The sequence below is a fragment of the Equus caballus genome, chromosome 5, assembly GCF_041296265.1.
Source record: "Equus caballus isolate H_3958 breed thoroughbred chromosome 5, TB-T2T, whole genome shotgun sequence".
NCBI lineage: Eukaryota > Metazoa > Chordata > Mammalia > Perissodactyla > Equidae > Equus > Equus caballus.
Genome location: NC_091688.1, coordinates 55,347,201 through 55,368,560, shown reverse-complemented (window position 1 = coordinate 55,368,560; position 21,360 = coordinate 55,347,201). Strand labels below are relative to the sequence as shown.

The following is a 21,360-nucleotide window of genomic DNA, read 5'->3' as shown; positions in this document are numbered from 1 at the left end:
GAAGGCATGGCCTCCTGGAAGCCGAGAAGGCACAGAGCCAGGGGGCTGCCCCACCAATGTATTTGTGAAAGAAAAAATAGGGATAAGAGAGAACTTTTGGAAAGAGGGCACAGGGCAGGCTTACCCAGCACACCAGCTGCCTGAGCCTTCTGTGGAGCACATACAGCCCTGACCCTCCCACTCAGCTATGGAATGCGGGTCCTGCATGAACAGAGACAGGCAGGCGCTTCACAGTACAGGAACAAAAGTGTATGTGTGTCGGGGGGTGCTGCTGAGGAAGGGGGATAGGGAGGGAAAAAGAGAAGAATATTCTCTCATTTTAGAAGCAGACAGTTTCCACAAATAAGAGTGAAAACTCTGGGTTCTCTTTCAATTTTGCCCTCAATGTAAGGCAAATTCCTTTGCTTTCCTGGGTCTGTTTACTTACCTGCAAAATGAAGGTAGTGGGCCATTTCTAAGATCCCAGGGATACTGGGCAGCTGTAAGTTGGTGCGTATCCTCTGGCACCTCCATACTTCTGCAGCTAGCCTTCATGTAACACAGCCCTCCCTTCGGGTATTTGTTTGTTTATGTGAAGCCAAAGCTGAGAAAGTGGTTTCCTAGCCCTTTCCCAGCTCTCTTGGCACCTGCACCTCATCTATCAAGGAGCATATTACCCTTCTAGTTGTGGAGTACCAAGGCCGTAGACCAAGGAGGAGCCCACCAGGTATCAGTCCCCTCTCTCGTCTGAAATCCCATGAAGGCTGACCTGCAGACGCCAATGCAGATTTAGACAAGTTCTTGTGTCATTCTTGCATTAACCTATGGATGTTTCCCAGGTAGGTTTTAAGTTCTTTGACAATCACTAGACATTAGAGTGGAGAGTCAATAGAGGTAGTATCTCCTGAAGAGGAAACAGAGGCCCAGAAAAATCTGAGCCTGGCTCAAGATGGCAGCCAGTGAACGCCAAGCTCTGTCCTCATCCTTCCCAGCACAGCACACCTCAGAGAGACGGCAGGACTGGTTCCTCCTTTCTTCCTCTGTCCCTGGGAAAGTGCAGGCTGTGGCCTTCCCCCCATCCCATCCTCTCATCCCCCTGCCTCAGGAGCTGGAAATCCGAGAGGATGCAGTCCACATGCAAGCAACTGCCTCTCTTCTCCTTCTAGGCTCCTAGGACCTATGATACAACACAACCACTCTGAGACCGCCTTGCTTCCTAACATCTGTACAGCCCCTCAGCCTTCCAGGAATCTTCACATTTGTTATTTTGTTTGATCTTCTCCCCACACCTCACACCTGCATCCTTCCACTGGACAGACGAGGCCAAGATCAAGTCTACCTATAGTGCCCAGCCTAGGCTGCTGCAGCGTTGGACAGTGGCTGTCTGAGTCCAGCGGCCTCTGGCTGTGAAGCATGTCCATGACCCCTACCACGTCCATAAACTTCAACCCAGAGAGCCGCAGAGCTGCTTCAGCCGAAGTCTTGAGATGGTCCTTGTCTACCAAAGTCCCATTTTTACTTAGACACTTCCTAACAGTAGACCTGACATAAGAACGTCTATCCAGATCCCTTAGCAGCCCCTGGCTTCATCAGCCTCTCCAAGGTCACACACTGACCCTTTCCCCCACCCACCAAAGCCAAATAAGGTGGACACTGCCTTATTTGCAGTAGTGATGACCCTGACTTATCGTCAACCAAGTCCTCAGCAGAGAATCTGCTTCACCCTGAGCCTTCGCTGAAGGTACCATCTTGCCCAAGCATAACGTTTGAAGTCTTGGTATTAAGAAATTCTTCCTTTTTCCCTCCCTCCTCCTCCCACCAGGGGCCAAATGCCAAAAGTCATACTTAGAATTTGCAAAACAATTCACCAAAAGGAAGCTGGGTTTGATGTTAGGCAGGAGACAAAATCAGCCTTCACCTTCGCCCTCCTGGAGTGTTAGATTATGTGAGCTTCTCCACCTCTTTCAAACCTGTACCCCCAGCATCAAGCACTACCCTAGGACATGGGCACTCAGCACGTTGACGCAGTGAACTTATTGGGGTTTCAGCTCCTAATGAACCACAGCCTTGGGGCACGGGGGAGACTGCCCATACACAGGAAATGTGTACGGGATATTATGGGAGCATGTCTGTAGAAGAACCACTCCAGCCCTCGAGGTCAGGGAAGGCATCTCAGGGGAGTATCTTCTGTGAATAGATGACCGCATCGAACTGCTTCCAATGAATCCCTGGTCTCCAGTAACTGGTGACATCTGAAACCTACCAATCCTTTCACTTAGGATGAAACACCTCCAAATACAGGTTTGGAAATGCCAGCTTGAGCACTGCCCATACACCGGTACCTTTTTTCAACCTTCCTAAGCACAGGGCAACTTGGTGTGTGAAATACCTTGCCACCCACCTCTTCAGTTTCCAAAGCTGAGCATCTCTGGCTGCTGGATGAGGCAGGTCACTGGATAAATGCAGAGAGGGCTGTGAACAGTGGCCTGGATCTCACTGGGGCAGTTGGAAATTGAAAACCATTGGAATGTGCTTTGGGTTAGCAGAGGTGACCTTGAAAACACAGGCGGGCACCAGGGAACCACAATCAGCAGACTCGAGGCTCTGACTGGGAAACAGAAACCTGGAGCCCATCAACAGTCTGTTCAAGCTGGAGACCTGATAGGTCTTTCCCTCCAGGGGCAAAAATTAGGAAACAACTTGATTGCCAAGGGCAGCTGAGAAAAGAAGTAATGCATGGAATTTTGCTTTGTTAAATGAGCCAACACAGGGAATAAAGATCATAAGAAAGGGAAGGCAGGCAGTCTATGATTGGTGAAGGCAAGAAGGACCAGCAGCAGCCTGCGATGCCCATCTGACATTATCTATGAACAGCGAAGACAGGCTCTTTCCCTGGCCCTTATCTTTAACTCTTTGGGGAAGGCGTGTGTCAGAGGTAGGCCTACCAAGAGCAGACAGGCAGCAAAGCCCACCGCATCCGACACATGCCCTGTGTAACCCTTAGCAGAGGAGAGGATTTGAGGCTTATGAGTTTTACTTACTGTAATCCTAAGAAAGAAAGCAGGTGCCTAATTGATCCTACAGACTTCTCAACCCTGCATGCCCATTACAATCACCTGGGAAGCCTTTGTATAATTACTTTGTATATATACTTTGTATAATGTACTTGACCTTACCCCAGACCAATTAATCAATCTCCAGAACAGTTTTTTGGGTTTGGGGGGTGTTTTTTGTTTGTTTTTTTTTTTTCAAAGCTCTCCAGGTAATCCCACTGTGCAGTTAAGATTAAATTAAGAAAATCTCTGTTTTAAACTAATCAAGCCTGGAGAATTCCAAGTTGACCAGATACTGTTTCTCTAACACACAGGTGGACAGAGGCCTGCTCTGTACTGAGAAAGGAAGTAATGCATGGAATTTTGCTTTGTTAAATGAGCCAAAACAGGGAATGAAGATCCGAAAAAAGGAAAGGAAAGTAGTCTGACTGGTGAAGCAGCCTGTAGTGCCCATCTGGCATTATCTATGAACAGTGAAGACAGGCACTTTCCCTGCTTCAGGCTGAGCGTCCCTTCCCAGTGTGGCCCAGAAGACCAGGTTTACTGCTACGTCCCCATAGGGCACTGAACAAGTACTTCGATCACTTGGTTTAATATGGTTTTCCAGGTGACACCTACAGTTTTCCCAGGTACCAGGAGCCAGACCAATGTTTGCTTCAAGCCGGAAGAGTCAGGCTTGGGGAGGAATGTTGAAACCACAGAACTACCTGCCTCCTTCCAGGACTAGGACCCAGCATTTGCTGGCCCTCCCCGGCGGGGAAAGGGCTCGTGGACATTCACACAAGGAGGTGGCTGTGGTCATTTAAAGAAAATAAGGTGTTTTTCAGGCTTCCTCTTTTCTCTTTCTTGTGAATCCCTCCTTACAAACTTCGGTCTCGTTGTTTCCTGAGGTTGGGCAGAGACTAGCTAAAAGATACTTGGAGCAAAGGCCAGTCTAGCCGATAAGTTCTGTTCAGTATTATCAGTAGCAATTAAGTTACATTTCTGAGAGCTGGGGGAAAGAAAATACTTTATGTGATTCGGGAATACATTTTTTTATAGATTAGAAATGAGACTTAAGACTGCCTCCCTTCTCCACAGCTACCCTCCCCTTGCCCACAGCCAAACTTCCCCACAGATTGATTCTTGCAAGGAACAAAGACACAGATCTTTGGAAATTAATACCAATGGTATAACAGTAACACATTCCCAACACCTCAAACCACATTAGTGCAAAGTGCTGTGCTGAATTACTGGTCAACATGGGCAGACGGTTTGGACATTAGCCAGTTCCTGGATGATCTAGGATCCAACTGAACGTTCTAACAGAAGTTAGCAAACTTTTTCTGTAAAGATCCAGACAGTAAATATCTTAGGATGGGCCATGTTGCCCCTGTCACTCAACCTTGCCGTTGCAGTGTGAAAGCAGCCATAGACAAAACGTAAGCACGGCTGTACTGGTATGACTGTATTCCAATAAAATTTTATTTACAAAAAGACGCAGTCTGGATTTGGTAGTTTGCTGATCCCTTTCTACCAGAACATTTCTTCCATAGATTGAACTGAATGACATTTAATGGGTGACAAATAAAGAAGAAAGAATGACATGGTAAAAGACGGATATGGATTTAATGACAAATATTCCATATTGGTTGCTGAACAGCAGAATGCTGTCCAAGGAACCATCATTAAATAAAACCACCTGAAAATAAGGCAATTCTCACATACACAATCACACACTCACACAAGACCTGTTACTTTTAGGATCATTAAATTATTCACTATTTTAACAAATAGCTGTAAAATAACATTACAGAGAAGGAAAATGTGCACAAACTTCAGAGACACAGTTCAGATTGTCTATGAACACACGTTCTTAATTTGTACTTTTTCACGTATGTACAGCCTCTTGATCTTGAAGAGACCACATGGCTCAAGGGGTTAACTTCTCATCTTCTCCTTCCAACTCAGAGCTCAAGATTTAATCTAGTCAAGCTGCTCCAGGTTTTGCTCAGTAAAGGGCAGCCTGAACTTGACCAAACTCCCTACGAAACAAATGATACACTTGCCTCCACCATCATTAATAAGCTGGTAGAAGGAGTCTTCAGATTAACATTTTCAAGGGTGAACCACAGTTCACAGGATTTGCTGAAGAAATACTATTATTCTAAAACCAGACACGAGAAACGACCTCCTGAATGCATTTCACCTCACTTAATGCAGGTATGTTCCCTGAAGAATTCTAAGAAAAGTGGAATCACATTTTAAATGCACCATGAGAGTTGGGTGTTGGTGGTTCGACTGTTTTTTTCTGCTAAAGGATTTGCTCAGAGAAGGGATACTTAAGTACTAGCTGACTCTCTTATCTATAGTCATAGAAAGAACGAGAGAGGTCAATGAAATCCAGAGTTCCACTGCCAGTAAATTATCGTACATTAGCTTCAATCTCCTCTACCCGTTGAACTCTTTCTCAAAAGCTGCTGATAGGCAATGTTTGATGCAGACAAGACTGTGCAATAGTATAATGGCAGCAAAAAGCCAAATAACTCATAAAGTGGATAATCAACCCATGAATAATCAAAAGTTGGATGAGATTTCATAGGCACAGACTTGAGAAAACTTAAAACAGCTGGAAGAGGTAGATGTGCGTTTAAAAAACCACAAAGGAATAAGATTACCTACAAATTGGCTATATTATTTCCAGGTGAGTCTTATACACTTGGTATTCAGACTACAAGAGTCAGAATAAATAATGGACACTTGCCTTGCTCGAATTACTCTCGACTAAATGAAAATAAAAAAGAATTAGTGTCTTCCCCAACTATCCATATTTTGAAAACCTATTTGATTTGTGAGTAACAATAACTGATTAAGAGGGCAAGATCAACAGGCATTATATAAGCCCCAAATTCTCAGGATTTTTTTCAAAAGTGTTTTTATAACAACAAAAACATGCTTTCCTACAGTCCCCAAAGAGGTTATTTGCTAGAATACAACTAAGTGATCAAGTATAAATTACCAGCATCCACAGAAAGTTTGCTAAAACTGTAAAAACAAGCTTGTAGTTTTTTTTTTTCCTTCAAGTGTGTCCAACAGCTTGTGAAGATGCTTCCATGGAAAGTACAGGAAAACAAACGCTAGTGAAGAAAATAGTACTGCTTTCCACAACTCTAACTTCTAAAGGCTAACCTACAGAAGGGATTTTCAGCACAAGTAACTGAAATCTATACAAGAGTCATCTAACTACAGCCCCCTACGAGAAATGGAACATATTCAGGACACTCTAATTACATGACAAAGACCAGCTTTGTCAACAAGGACATCTTTGGCCCTTCTAGACTAGCCTTAAGTTTTCCATCAAGCATAAAAATTTTCAGTGTCCTTATTTTACTATATAAATCATAACAGGTAAATCTTCCTAGCAGCTGAGCTGGAGAGCACAAAAGGTCAGACCACACCGCTCCACACCGTCATCACCTCTCTTCAGAACAGCCTGCCACACCCCTGTCCCCAGGCCTCCCCTAAGACAGGGTTCATAATACTGATCCACCTCACAAAGATGTGAGAAACAACTAACAATCATTAAAAAGCATAAAGCACTTTGCAAATATAAAAGTGCTATTTTGGCATTTATATAACCACCAGAAAACATTCATTGCTTGTGCTATTTGGCAATTTTGCATTTACACCTCTCCTTGCTTGTACCTTCCTTGTGTAAGCCTTGAGCTTTCTACTGTGACTCCCTATATGAGAAAAAGAAATTCTACTCAGACTGGAGCCCATCTGGATATGGGTGGAGGTGAGAGTTCAATTATCTCGTCCATTACTACAGAGGGGGAGGGGTACACAGATCTGCAGTGAAGGCAAATGAGACAAAGGAGCTTTGCACCCCAACGTGTCAACATTTGCTTTCCTGGATTTTCACATAAGGCCAGTGAAACACCGAGCTAGCAGACTTTTGCAGCGGGTCACTGGGGCAACTGCTCATGGTGTCAGGTTCATTTGAAACAAACATCAAGCTGACCTGGGAAAGGGAAAGCCACACACAGCTGGGACTGTCCCATTTCCCTGCACTTAAAAGATCACAAGGGAGACCTGAAAGAAATACGGGGCCTGGCACACACACCTGACACCGGGGGCAGGGGGATGGTCATCCACAGAGACCACCTTGACCCAGCCCGAAGCTAGAGTGTTTTATAGAAAGTAGCAAAAGACCATGAGTAGGACGAGGATTTCCCAGGAGATCTGAGAAGCAGTTATGAATGAACTTCTAAACTTCAGAAGTTTAGAAATGCCCTAGAAATGAGGGGGTGTCGCTCTTCTGCCCAGTCTCCCCTGGATGCCTCAAAATAGTAGCTATCTATGGCTCAGAGAAAAGAAGGGAAGAGTATACAAAATGTCCTCTCCTATCGGATTGACAAGGTTCCCTTACTTTAGCAGGACTATAGCCGATGTGGGGGGGATAGAGCTAACAGTGGCTTAACACCTGGTGGGACCAGGATAAAAGTATTCATACCGACTTTTTATCTTACCCCATAACCCTTACTCCAGCCACACCTCTCCTCTGATTCCCACAGGCCATCGCAGCCCAACCTACTCTATTGCCTGACATCTTGTCCCCTACCCTCCCCACTAAAGCCCCTTCCTCAAGGTCCTCAAAGTGTCTGCTCCTCCATGCCCCTCACCCCTCTGCCGTGTATTTGAAGAACTCACCACGCTCAAGCACATCTCCCAAATGTTTTTTCATTGAGGAGGCGGCAGGCGAAATACAGCACCCCAACTCCTCCGACTCAACCCTCCCCTTCAAGACCCCCTACCACCAAAAGGCTCCCCAATCACTCTCAGATTGTCCCTCCCGCCCCTTCCCCGTCTCCATAGTTTGTCCCCAAGACATCTACTCCCCACATGCTCCCAAGAGGGCAGAACCCTCGGGCCCAGCCCTAGCACAGGTGCAGCTTCTGGTGCTGCGCGAGGTGCGTCTTGTAGCGGAAGCCCTTGCCACAGCCGGCGCATTTGTGCGGCTTGTTGCCGGTGTGGATGCGGCGGTGGCGGATGAGGTGCGAGCTCTGGATGAAGCTTTTGCCACACTCGATGCATGTGTAGGGCTTCTCGCCCGTGTGCGTGCGCTGGTGCTGCGTGAGCGTGGAGAAGTCGCTGAAGCGCTTCTCGCACTGGCCGCAGCGGAAGGGCTTCTCGCCCGTGTGCACCCGCAAGTGGTTCACGAGGTGCGAGTTGCGCCCGAAGCCCTTGCCGCACTCGCGGCACACGTAGGGCCGCTCGCCCGAGTGCGTGCGCTTGTGCGTGAAGAGGTGCGAGCTGACACTGAAGGTCTCGCCGCACTCGGAGCACATGTAGGGCTTCTCGCCCGTGTGCACCCGCTGGTGCTTCACCAGGTCCGAGCGCCAGCTGAAGCGCTTGCCGCACTCGCCGCAGCCGTGCGGCTTCTCGCCGGTGTGGATGCGCTGGTGGTTAGCCAGGTGCGAGCGGCGCACGAAGCCCTTGCCGCACTCGCCGCAGGCGAAGGGCCGCAGCGCCGCCGCTCCCGCGCCGCTGGCCGCCGCGTGCGCGCGCCGGTGGCTCAGCAGGTGCGAGCTGAGGCTGAAGGCCTCGCCGCACTCGGGGCACGGGTAGGGCTTCTCGCCCGTGTGCAGGCGCCGGTGCTTGAGCAGGTCGGCGCGCCAGCTGAAGCTCTTGCCGCAGTCGGCGCACAGGTTGGGCCGCTCGCCCGTGTGCAGGCGCAGGTGGTTGGTCAGGTAGGTGTTGCGGCTGAAGCCCTTGCCGCACTCCCCGCAGCGGAAGGGCTTCTCGCGCGGGGGCCGGGCCAGCGCAGGCCCCGCCCCGAAGCCCCCCGCCACGCCCACGCCCATCATGCCCACCACCGCGCCGCAGTCGCCCGCGAACCCAAAGGGCTCCAGGCTGGCCGCGGCGGCCGCCTCCGCCAGACAGTGAATGCGCTGGTGCTGCAGGAAGGCGGCGCCCGGGCTGAAGCTCTCCCCGCAGTCGGGGCAGATGGTGGGCGCGTCCATGATGCTGGCCATCAGGCTGTCGAGCTCCCCGAGGTCCACGGCCATGGGGTGGTGCAGCCGGCGAAAGCGGCGGTGCGCGGGCTTGTCGCCCCGGTGCCGAGTGCCCAGAGACAGATGCCGCCTCCAAGGAAGCACGGCAGGGGACGGCTGCGCTGCTTCCTCCTCTAGCCGGTTCTCCCCAGCACTCTCCTCCTTCTCTTCAGGGGGGCTCCGGGATATGCTGTCGGACTCGGACAGTCCTGGGAACATCGCCATCTCAGCTACGCCAGGTTGGTCATCCTCTTCCTCGGGGAGAGCCCCTTCTTCCTCACTCAGCAGCCCGTCTGCAACAGAAAAGGCGGCAGTGGGGGTGACTATATTTGACGCTCACAAGGTCAACCCAGGAGAAGCCAGTCTCAGTAAGAGCGTGGGCCACGGAGTAATCTCTGCTGTCTGGTGCTCTCAATCTCTTTCCAAGGTCCCCACGATTCCTTCCCACCTGGTGCTTCCCCGGGAAAACCTGAGGATCAGCGTGCTCCGCGCTCCAAAACCTGCGGAAAGCTCACTCACCTGCCCCTTAACACTCCAGTTCTTCGGGCACCTGTCTCTGGGCCTAGGCCCCACCCACGGTACCTGAGGCTCCGCTCAGCAGAGCCATCTGAAGACCCCCTGCATCAGACGGTTAAGTCTGGGCCAGGTGGGACTCCGTGGGATCTCGGAAGACATTTGCTCACTCTCAGAGCTACCAATGCCTTTCAGGGCCCTGGCCTCAAAAGACAAGTCCACTCCAGCCAAACACAAGAAAAGACCACCTGGCCTAACCAGGCCCTACACTAATGTGATTGGTCAGTCTGGAACAGCTTAAGGTGGAACAACAAACGAAACACACCCCAACTTAGGGGCTTTACTGTGTAAGGGGGGTAGGGGTAGCGCTGTGTAGGGAAAAAGAGGAAGCCGGCCCAGCTTAGAGGCTGATCCAGAACACACACCTGCCTGTCTCTGGCTGCTTATCCCCAAGCAGAGGGCACTCTAGAGAGTTACTGAGATAAGAAAGACCACGTGCTTGTGTGCACTGCAGGGGAGGGCAGCAGGGAGTCAGATGTGTCACATGGGAAGGAACGTAACCTCACAGTCCTGGCCATAAAGTATTTCAGCTCATTTCTGTCCCCAAGGCATGTGCAGAGAAGGATAAAGCAACAAATGTCTGAAGGTGGATGGAGGCCAAGCATTTACTCTTTCCAGGTCAGGAATAGCAAGGGTTTTAGTGGAGGCCTTGGGCACTCTTGGTATTAGCCACATGAACCTGGGCAAGTCACTGACTACTGAGTTTCCTTATCCTCAAAGGGAGATGCTGACTGTACCGGGAAACATCTGGATACCTTGTCTGCTCAGCACTACGCTAAGTCAGCCTTTATGTACAGCAACTCATCTAACTCGCCCAATACCCGGATGAGGCAGGTTCTGATATTACCTGTGCTCCCTCCTGTGTTGTTACAAGTGTTCATTTATAGCGCTATTCTGTATACTGTAAAGTGCTGTGCCAGTGAGTTACCCTCTTCACCCATGTTTACCAGCCAAGCCCACCTCAGACTGGACCGAAGGAAAGGATGTTCCTCAGGCTTAAGGTGGTATGCAGTCTGCTTAAAAGTCTCCTCTACAGAGCTCCCTCACCAAGAATCCTGCCCTCTGGTTATAACTCTACAGGAGCTAGAAATAAATGTGAGTGGGGCAACATCCATGGAAATTCCAGCTCTCTCCTCACCTGTGCAGATGTCAGACACTAGTTCCCTCTCCTCTGAGTCCTCTCTTAGAGCTTCATCTTCTGGGCTGGAGGCCATCTCCTGCTCTGGGTGGCCTTCTCTCTTGTCTGCGTCCTGTGGATTAGAGCCTGTTCCGCTTTCTTCTGGGTCCTCTTCCCTGTCTTCCAAGTTCTCAAAATCGGAGCCCATCCCTGTGTCTGCTGAGTCCTGGGCTTCACACAAGCCCTGTTTGTCTTCTTGTTCCATCCGGGAAGAACACGACAAGGGAGGTGACCAGGGGTGCCTGCTCCAGACAAAACACAGATAAAGGTCACATCAGTCTGGCTTTGATTTCCATGAAAATAAGTGGCACAATCCAATAACATGTACAGCATTCCAAGCCCCAGATGGCAAATCTCTGCTCCACCTCACATTTTAAGGTAAAATAGACTGAGCGCAAAGGAGGTTGGTCTGGGTGGTGGAGAAACAGTGGCAATTCATTCTAAGGCTACATGCCAACAACTCTCACTGGCCTACAATTTGATCCACTTCCATCTATGAAGTGCGTTATTCTGTTAACATGGCTTTCCAGCTTTATCAGTGGGGTAACAATGGTATTCCCATTTTACAGCTAAGAAAACTTAAAGCTCAAAAAGAAGGCCCTGCTGGCCTGTGGCTAACTTGTAAGCAGTAAAGAGGGGATAAACCAATTGTACTACCTCAGAGTTCCATGTGTTCCTCACTCTTATTAAAGCTTGCTCTCCGCTAAATGTATACAATTTTTATTTGTCATTTATACCTCAATAAAGCTGGGGAGTAGGTGTGGGAGGAAAAAGCTTGCTCTCCTCGAGCCCACAGCAATCTTGTGCAGATTTTAGCTAATTATGAGTGGGCCTCTAAAGAGAAGAAAAGGAGATTGAAGACACAAGAATAAGAGAAGCATCAGTATGCTGGCTTCTTACTAAGACCGTGTCACCAGCAGCAGCACCAACGTGGCTTTGTGGCGAGGATCTGCTGCTTTGCTGTGAGCAGTGAGTCAGGGTAATGCAAGCTTTCGGAGGGCAGCTGAGGCTGGGTGGAGATGTAGGGACCCTCTATATTAGAAACCGTCTCTACAGCCTTATTACATATTTTGCCTTATTATAGCCTTGAATCGTAGAAAGCACTTAACAGGAACATACCCCTGGCATAATCGGTAACCCCTCTAAAGAACAGGCCAAGATGTGAATTGTAGGGAGAAAATGACATCAGAATCCTAAACCTTTTGTAGATATCAAGTTTACATTTCAAATTTAAAGGGGCCCCTGCCAAGACTGAGCAATGGAGCCAAAAATAATTTACTTCTGCCATCCATCACTCCTACAGCTTTAGCTCAAGGCAGCAAAGCAGTTTATAGGTCAAGGATCTTGGACCAAGACTTTGAAGTGTCCAGCTCTCTCTCTGCCTCTGAAGCCCCGAACAGGACTTGCAAGAATATGTCTGAGCAAGATGCCCCTTCCTTGGCTGGGAGTTTTTCCTGCCTCTGTAGAGAGGACTTCCCCGGGGGCAGCCCTGGGGCAGCCCTGGCTCTGCAGAGACTTCGGGGTGGAAAGCAGGAGTTACAGGCAACAGCCATTCCTGCTGGCCAGGCCAGCCTTTCTCTAGAGCCCAGGGCAAGTCAATTAACCTCTCATTGTTTCAGAGTCCTCATCAGTGCAAGGAGGATAATGCTACATAACCTGTCTCACAGGGAGGGTGTCACAAGGAAACATTAAAAAGCACTTTGAAAAATACAGTGGAGAGGAACTGATACTCTGAGTTTTACAAACGGGGAAGACATATTATTTCTCTTTTTAATGTGGAATACATACATTATTTCTCTTTTTAAGTCCTGATGCCATTCCAGCACACCTCAAAGACATGCCAGCCCCTCTGTAATTTTGGCAGACTAACCAGCCTAAGCGGCATATCATATCCTTTCTCCGAGATGATGATGTACTCCCTAGATTAGAGTGAAAAATCAAGCCTGTCCCTTAAACGTCATAGGAAAACGGCTGTGTCTGAGGCTGGTCACTCAATAGTGTCCTGGAATGCAGCTAAGTTCCTTTAGCGTGTATACTGTTTGCTAGGTTTCAAACAGGATTAGGCTGAAGGAGAAAAATCCCCTTAAAGCCATAAACCTTTTAAGAGCTCTATCCCACAAGGGATTATTGACCTCAAGTCCCTTCTACCCATCACTCTTGCCTCCTGCAGCTCAGACTCTGTGGACAAGTACATCCCTCGAGTCTTCATATGTAATACACCCTGAAGGTGGGGGATGGAGAGGTAAGAGTAGAGTTTTCAAACATGTACCTACTGGTTTACTAGTGGCTAAAAGCAGTGCAGGTGTGGAGGGGAATGAAGGGGTACCTAATCAATGGTTTCTGCCAATCTATGACCAGCAAGAAGAATTTTACATCTTTAAGTGAAGGAATCAATTGTGTCACCAGAAACTCATAAAACTAAAATGGCAGGGTATGGTGCCCAGAAGGGTACAGAAGAGTCTGCGGCTCTCCACACTGAAGGGTGGGGTTTAGGGGTTCACTCTCGGAAGCAGAGACCAGGGTTTTACCTGTAAGCCCTTGTAAAGACAGCATCTCAGACACAGCAAAAACAGAACTAGAGGACTTTCTGATAGGTGATTTCTTGGGAACCAAGAGATAATTCATACCAGAGATATCAAACAAGGAAACATGGTTTTTCTAGATTTAAGAGGGGAGAGGAGGAAAGAGGCAGAGTCTGAGCTCCCCACTTAGGGCTGGCATATGCAAGTCACAAGTGCTGCCACTCAGAATTAAGGAGGTTCTGGGCTCCCCAAGAGAACATGTCTAGATCCTTATTCAAACCAGGAGAAGGAGGATTAGGTATGCTCTGAAAAAAGCGGGACGCTTCTGTCACCTAGAGAGACACCATTCAGAGCACAACATCTACTCAAGTTTGTTTAAAAATGCATTATGTTAGTGCAAAACTGGAAATCTGCGTGCCCCACAATATGGACTCAGTTCCATTCAGCCATCACATCATGGGGTTCCGGGTAGCTATCGAGTAACAGAGAAGGCTATTTAGAGGTAAGGAAAGGTAGTCACGATATATTATTAGATGAAAACTAGCTGGTTTAAAAATAATCTCATCTTGTTTATTAGTATGTGCACACTAGCATATATATTTACACATGTATACACAGGTTCAGAGAGGAAAACCAGAAGATTGCTAAATTGTTAAACATCTCTTGGCCACTTCTGGGGGCTTTGCATCACTTAATCTTACCAATAACCCAGTGAAGCAGGGTATTATTTTCAACTTCAGAGAGGAGGAAATAGGCAGAGGTTAGGCGACTAGTTCAAGGTCATACCAATCCTAAGTGGCGGGCAGCGATTACACCCCTGCAGTTAGCTCAAGTGCCCACATTCTTAACCAGAGCTGCTGTGCTGTGTGGAGAGAGGACTTTTCCTTTTTGTGCACATCTGTATTTTCTACCATAAAGTTGTATTTTTCTCAGCAAAAAAGCCAACTTTGTTTTTAATGTGATAAAATACATTAAAGGGAAACCTATGCTTATTCTAGAAGCAACAAAAAGGAAGAGAAGGACAGGAGTTGTGATTATCTCAACCTGGAAGACTTAATTTTCAGAACCGCTAGCTAGACACTGTGGTGTCACTGGAGTGTCAGTCCACAGATATCTAGGCACATTTTGTTCCAACTCCTTTCCCACTCATTCTCAAAATAAAAACAAGCACCATGTTTTCTCAGGCAAGGCCAGGGCTGGATAACGAGTGGGCGGCAGGGCACTGTGATAGCTTTGTGGCTAGACTGACCTGGGTTCATATCCTCTGCTCTTCGTCAGCTACTTTACCTTGTGCAAGCGACTTAACCTTGGTGAACCTCATATTCTGCATCCATAAAAACAAGGATGCTGCCACCTACCATGTAAGATTAATGTTGATAAAAGCAGCTGGCACATAGGAGAGACACAATAAATGGTAGCTATAATATTATGGAACTTATGCCAACCTCTTAATTTAAAAAATACACACACCCCCCTTCAAATTGGAGGTCACCTCCTCACAGCTATATTCACCGAGAATGGCCTTTGGCAGGTACAAGCAGAGCTTCCACTGGCCTGGTCTCTAAAGGCCTTTTAATGAACAGCCCACCATATGGAGACAGGAACCAGGAATGGGCTAGCAGCTTAGGGGAGCCGGGGTGAGCCAGAAAGGTTCAGTTCCAGATTGGTTTGGAGACGTTGATAACCCCCATCCTGTACAGAGAAAGTGTAAGTCGAAAGCCGAATGAGGGGCATGCTTCAACCCTGACTTACACCATCTGTAAGGGAGCTCTTCTCCCCACAGTAAGAGGGAAGAGAAGTTTAAGGGGAAAAAAACAACAAACAGAGGTAATGGTGGGAGCAGTCAGGCAAAGATTAATTCTGCATCTAGTTCTAATCATTGACCTAGCGGTAATGGGGCAGAGGCCTGGTTTGGGGCTACCACAGACCCTGCGCAATGTGACTTGGAGTAATTATTTGCCCCCTCTGGGTTTCCGTTCAGTGAGGAGGCTGGGTTTGAATGTGCCTGAGTCCTCTTCCAGTGCATCACATGTCAAGCAGGAGAGTTAATCCAGGGAGGCACCACTGTCAATTTCATCAGCCATTTTCAGCTCTGGCTTGTTTACCACCTCCCACAGCAAGTGTTAACTCCCCAAACACCCACGCCACTACCACAAAACCTTTCTCTTGGATGCAGATCACTTCACCGTGGCATGAGCCAACTTTGCCAAGACTGCTCCAATCCTAGTTTTTAGAACTTGCAATATTTTCATGTCCCTTCCCTCCTACCCAAACCCCCCAACTCAAAAAAGAGTAATGTCTATTACCCTATAAAGTCACTAGGAAAATGCTCAAGTGCCTTCTGGACAAACTCAACCTCATTTGAAAGATGAATAATCGAATCAGTTTGAAGATACTGCTACAGAGAGGAAGTAAATGTGATAAAGTATGTTGAAGGAAGAAGAGAGGGAGAGAAGTGGGGGAAGGGGAAGAGAAGCCAGAAGCAGAAGCAGAATTAGAATTTGACCTGAGTTTATTGGCAGCTCTCCCAATGGCCCCCTCTGGGGCTACCTGCAAAACCTATCCCTTTGGAAGAGCAAGAGCCCCACCACTTTATGGATTCAACCTCATTTCCTGAGAAGGGGTTGGGGCAGAGGAGCACACACCTCTCCCCAACCTTCCTAAAAGATAAACCATCCGCGCGGCATTTTGCACAGGACCCCACACTGGCATGCCACCTTCTGGCCAGAATCGGGGTGGAGTGAGGAGGCACAGGCCCCTGCTGGGAGGCGGTCTCACTGGCACGACCAAGGCTGCCCGTGAGCAGACCGTCTCCTCTGACTCCAGTAATTCCCCGAGGTAACACGGAAGCTCGCCCGCCCTGTTTTACGTGGGAGGAAAACCGACGCTCAGCAAGTTGAGCGCCGTGTGAAGAGCTCCCAGATAGAGTCAGGACTCAACCCAGCGTCTCTCGGCTCCTTGCCACGGCCTTTCCCCCTCCGCCTAGCTCCTGGGGAGGAGCGCGTCCCCCCGCAGCCCCGGGGCAGGCAGTATGGCGGAGCTCAGGGCAGACCTCTCCCCACCCCTCCCCCGGCGGCGCGGGGAGTCTTGTGCCACGGCCACTGCCAGGTGGCCCGGAGCCAGGTGGCGGGGCTGTCCTGTCAGGGGAAGGAAGCAGCCAGGCGGCCGGCTAGGAGCGGCTCCCCCTCGGTCCCCTCCGGGCTGCAGCTCCTTTCTGTCTTCTTCTCCTCGGCAGCTCCCTTCCTTACCTCGCCACAGGCGGTGGCTGAGACCCCGCCTGCCGCCCCGCAGCATCCGAGGCGTCCTGCCTCCACTTCCCACGCCCCCTGCGCACCACTCTCTCCCAAGGGAGGCCTTCCATAGCAGAGTCCAGGCAGGGACGCCTGACTGGGTAGAATGCTGGAAAAACAATTTAAGTCTGCGGTTCAAAAGGCTGAACTCATGACCATAGCTGGGGTCTAATCAGGGATTCCAGGGGGTTAATCATTTGTCAGTCTTCAGCACCAACTGAGTAAACAGTCAACTAGCCTCTCAGGGATCTGGCCATCAGGGTCCTGCCTCCCCACCGGTGAGCCTGTGGTCAGACAGAAGCCAAAGGGCAGAGAAATCCACCTCACAGTATTTGCAGGGGAGACCTCCAGGGAGCAAGGAGAATGTGTCCACATCCAAAGGGTGCAATTGACTCCCCCAGTCACACACCCAGACTGTCCAACCCCAAATGCCAGCCTCCCAAGGGGCAGACTGCTGCATGAGGTGAACATTAATTTCAGACAGAGAAAACCAAAAGATTACTGTAGCCAAGTATTGACCACTCTCCAGACAGGAGAAGCTAAAATAATACGGTTTCCTCCTTGTGGTTACTGCTTTTTCACCTGGAGAGGGAAGCCCAAGTTGAAGAAAGAGAAAGGCTCAAACCAAAGCAATGGAAAAATCAATTTACACTCCCATCGGCCAGAGCTAGTCTGAGACTCCTTCTAATCTCTATGGTCAAGAATAGCACAAGAGTCCTTGGGGTCAGGCATTTCCTGTCTATTGCTTGGGCTGGGGCCCCTCGGTGTGGCCAGAGGGCCTCAGCTTGTCACAGCTGCCAAGCCTTCCCACCACCCCACTCCTCCCGCACAAAATAAGTATTATTGCAATGCTGGGACAGGCTCTAAGTGCCCTCAAAGTTAGACTATCTGCCCTCAGATGAGACGGCACAAAAGCTAAAGGTTTTCATGCAGGCATTTACTCGTCCATATTTTACATTTAACTGATTAGAATGTTCTACCTGATGCACAGAGAATCCTGTTCATGATTTTTTTCTCCGCTGTGTTTGGCATTGTACCACTACCACCACCTATAAACATCCTCAGCTTCTTTTCTTATCTAGCACCTGGCCAGTCCTCAGAAGAATCACCTCCAGATAGCTCCTCAGCAGCGACTCAAGTGCTCAACGTTTGTATTTCATGGAATCATGGACTTGGAAAGCCCTTAGCTCAGACTCCTTCAACAGACAGGAAACTGAGGCCCAGAGAGGGAAAATGACCAGGTCAGAGACCAAAACGCAGTTTGCCCGAAGAGTTATGGCCAGAATCTCAATTTTCTGATGGCCTCTCCAGTGATCTTTCCATCTCTTTAGTATAAAACACTACTTCCAAAACAGCCAGCCCAAAAAACAAAAAACAGCCAGCCAGATAAATCTGGGGCATATACCTTTTTTTTTTTTTTTTTGGTCAGGGTTTTCCAGAGGAACAAAACCTATAGGATGTGTATATATAACAAGAGTTATTATCAGGAATTGGCTCATGTGATTATGGATGCTGGTGAGTCCAAAATCTGCAGGGTGGGCCAGCATAGAAGAGCTGATGCTGCAAGTCCAGTCCAAAGGCTGTCTGCTGGAGAATTCCTCCTTGGTCAGAGAAATCAGTCTTTTTGTTCTATTCAGGCCTTCAACTGATTGGATGTGGCCCACCCCTATTATGGAGTTCAATCTGTTTTACTCAAAGTTCACCAATTTAAATGTTAATCTCATCCAAAACCTCTGTCACAGAAGCACCTAGAATAATGTTTGACCAAATATCTCTGTATCTACTGGCCCAGCCAAGTTGATACATAAAATTAACCATCACACACTGTAGCTAAAAAAACAGCTGCAATAATTCCATCATATGCCAAAATTTACCCATAAAACATCCTATTTTTCATAAAAACCATTACTATATACAGATAGTTGAATGGGGACTCAGGCATATGCACTGTAGAGGACGGCAGGGAAGAATCAAAATTAATATTAATTAAAGATCTACACAGACACATGCGTGTGTGCAGGCACACACCCCCACTGCAGAAAGAGATGCAATTTAATAATCCATTTCACTAAAGGATGAAAGGGAAAACAGACTTAGAATGCACATGGGGTATATGTGGGATATAGGAGCTGTTAACAAACAGCTTTGTTCTGCGAGAGTTAATGCTGGAATCCCATGTTAAGGTTACCAGATGGGGCCAGGTGACCTCAGGAAGTCTTTTTCCAACCCAGATGATTCTGTGATCACCCTTCCACTGGAATGAACAGTCCTCAAGAGAATGTTCATCACAGCAAACAGGGAGAGAGGAGTGCTGGGACCAAAGGGTTCGAGGCATACATTCAGTTGCCCTAGTTTCCCACTGAAGATTCAACAGGAAAAACTGCTCTTCTAATTCTCGGCCCAAAATAACTGTTTGGCATTGTTGATGAAGAACGGCTGGTGTGTCCCAGCCCAGTTCATTTCAGCAGTGGGTAAGTGACACCTCTGTATATAATCTGCCAAGGTGTTTTCCAACAAAGAGAAAGCAAGAATAAAAATGTAGAGATGTCACCTGATGCCTCAATTTTCCTGCCTCATTAAATTTTAAACTCATAGCTAGATTGTTTTCAGCATAAAGTAAAACATTTATATACACTTAAAAGCACCTTTTTAAAAATTACCTTCTTGTCTTACTCTTATTTCCATAAAAATAACAGATTATCCAAAAAAGCCACATCATAGGAAACTATAAGAGACATGATCCAGTTTCTTCACAACAATGACAAAAATGGGAAGAAAAAAAAGAAAGGAGGGAAACCTATAAGTCAAAAAACTTGAGATGTATCAACCAGCCTCAATGTATAGACTTTATCTGAATCCCAATTCAAAAATAAATTACAAGACAGTTGGGGAATTGTGAATGCTGACCACATATTTGATATTAACAAACTTCATTTTTAACGTGTTGGTCCCGAGATTAAGTTTATAAAGAGTTCTTGTATCTTTAAGAGATACATATTGAAATATTTACAGGTGAAATGGTATGCCTGGAATTTGCTTCGTTTGATATTATATGTCTGGAATTCCAGGACAAAGAGGAGTGGGCAGGGATACAGATGAACAAAGATGGCCACATATTGATCACTGTTGAAGTTGGGTGGTGGTATATGTGGTTTTATTACACTATTCTGTCTCCTTTTGTATTTGCTAGAAAACCTACTAATAAAAAGATTTAAAATGGAAAACATAACAAAGTATTTTTTCCTGAAATTTAAGGTTGATTATATTCATTTAAATTCCGAGCAGACCATAATCAAATGTCAGTGACTTCCACAAAAGGATTAGCCTGCTTTTACAAAAGTATGCCAAATCAGGAGTGATTATAGTGCTTAATATTGAATAGAGCCCTGGGAGAACTGAGGGGAGAGGCAGGGGGGTAAAGAGACTAAAGAAACTTAAGTTTGATGATTTTGAGTCATTTTTGTCTTTTTATGAAACAGAGAAATAGCTGTTATGTCCAAAATAGAATCCGAATCCAGTTTCCACTTTCATCTACTTTTATATTTCCAAAGAACCCAAAGAAGGCTGCTGCCACAGCGTGTGCTTGTTTATGTCCACCATTAGTGCAGCAACTCTACACTCAAGACCAAGGGGAAACAAACCCAGCTGGGGTTCCTGGAGGTCGTGACAACTCAACCTGGAGGTCCTCTTGCAGAGGAACTGTATCCCCAAGAAAGTCAAACTAATGAAATGACATGAGTGTCCAACAGATTAAGCACAGTGATAATTGGTCATCCCCAGAATGATCTTCTAAGGGGGTGAAAAATGTAAGCGTGAATGTAGATGAAAAGGAAGATAATACACCAACAACTTATGAAAATACGATCTCCTTGAGATGAACCCTAGCAGGAACAGAATTACTTTGCTAGTCAAAACTGAGAACTTTTAAATTCAGGTAGTGCCCTTCTCAGAGAAGCTCTGAGGATGCCATCCAAATTTACTCACACCACATTACAACAAGAGCAGCTAGAAGGGATCATGCTCCCACTTTATGCTGGAAACCAAAAGCTCGCAGATATTTTCCATTTTAGCCAAGGGTGCATGGTAAGTCTATGGTGCACAGAACCAGTCACAGGACACAGCTTTCATCCGGGAAGTGATGCATCTGCCTCAAGAGGGAGATAATAGTGTCCACGGCTCATTCACAGCTTGAACACCATGGTTCCTAAATCATTCATCAGGCTCAAGCTGTCTGGGTTCCTTACGCCCCTTTTACCTCCAGTTCCTAGCATTTCCTGTAGAGAGCAGCCATACTATACAAACTTATAAAGAGAATAATAGTAATTTTCTTGGGCATGGGTTCTTAGTTTGAGGGCCTTCACGGTCCAAGAACTGCCTGAAACCTTATGTGGATATGTCTGTTGAAATTTTCTTCTGATGCGAAGGCCCAGAGCTTTCCCTTGGACTCTGAAGAGATTCACGGCACAAAAACGAACCAAAGAAAAACCCTATTATAAACCTCCGCTACAGAGGACTCATGCTACATTCCTTATCATAGCATTTCAGAAATCATCCAGAGTGGTTTTAGGGGAGGGGGATAAGAGCAATTTCAACACTACATGCCATGAGATCTTTTGGCAGGCTGGAGAAGAGAAGATACTGACAGTAGCACAGACGAAAATCTCAGTAAATTTCAAATAGAGGATGGAGCAGAATGAAAGACCTGGCAAACGCAACCTGCCTGATCCAGTT

At 47.4% G+C, this 21,360-nt stretch overlaps 1 protein-coding gene across 6 annotated transcripts in view; it reads right to left on the bottom strand.

Annotated features, from left to right (window-relative positions):
- Positions 1 to 4,474: 4,474 nt before the first annotated feature.
- The window catches only part of ZNF697 (zinc finger protein 697), a 33,773-nt gene continuing 16,887 nt past the window's right edge, over positions 4,475 to 21,360 (bottom strand). For 5 of the 6 annotated variants that reach the window (XM_023641326.2, XM_070268448.1, XM_070268450.1 and 2 more), the window contains 2 exons: positions 10,779 to 11,059; positions 4,475 to 9,360 (listed from right to left, as the gene is read on the bottom strand). In XM_023641326.2, the coding sequence (XP_023497094.1) occupies positions 7,952 to 9,360; positions 10,779 to 11,022 (1,653 nt within the window). In that variant the 5' untranslated portion in view covers positions 11,023 to 11,059 and the 3' untranslated portion in view covers positions 4,475 to 7,951. Of the gene's footprint in view, positions 9,361 to 10,778; positions 11,060 to 16,587; positions 16,813 to 21,360 lie in introns of those variants that run through there. The other variant, XM_023641325.2, reaches the window with a different exon arrangement.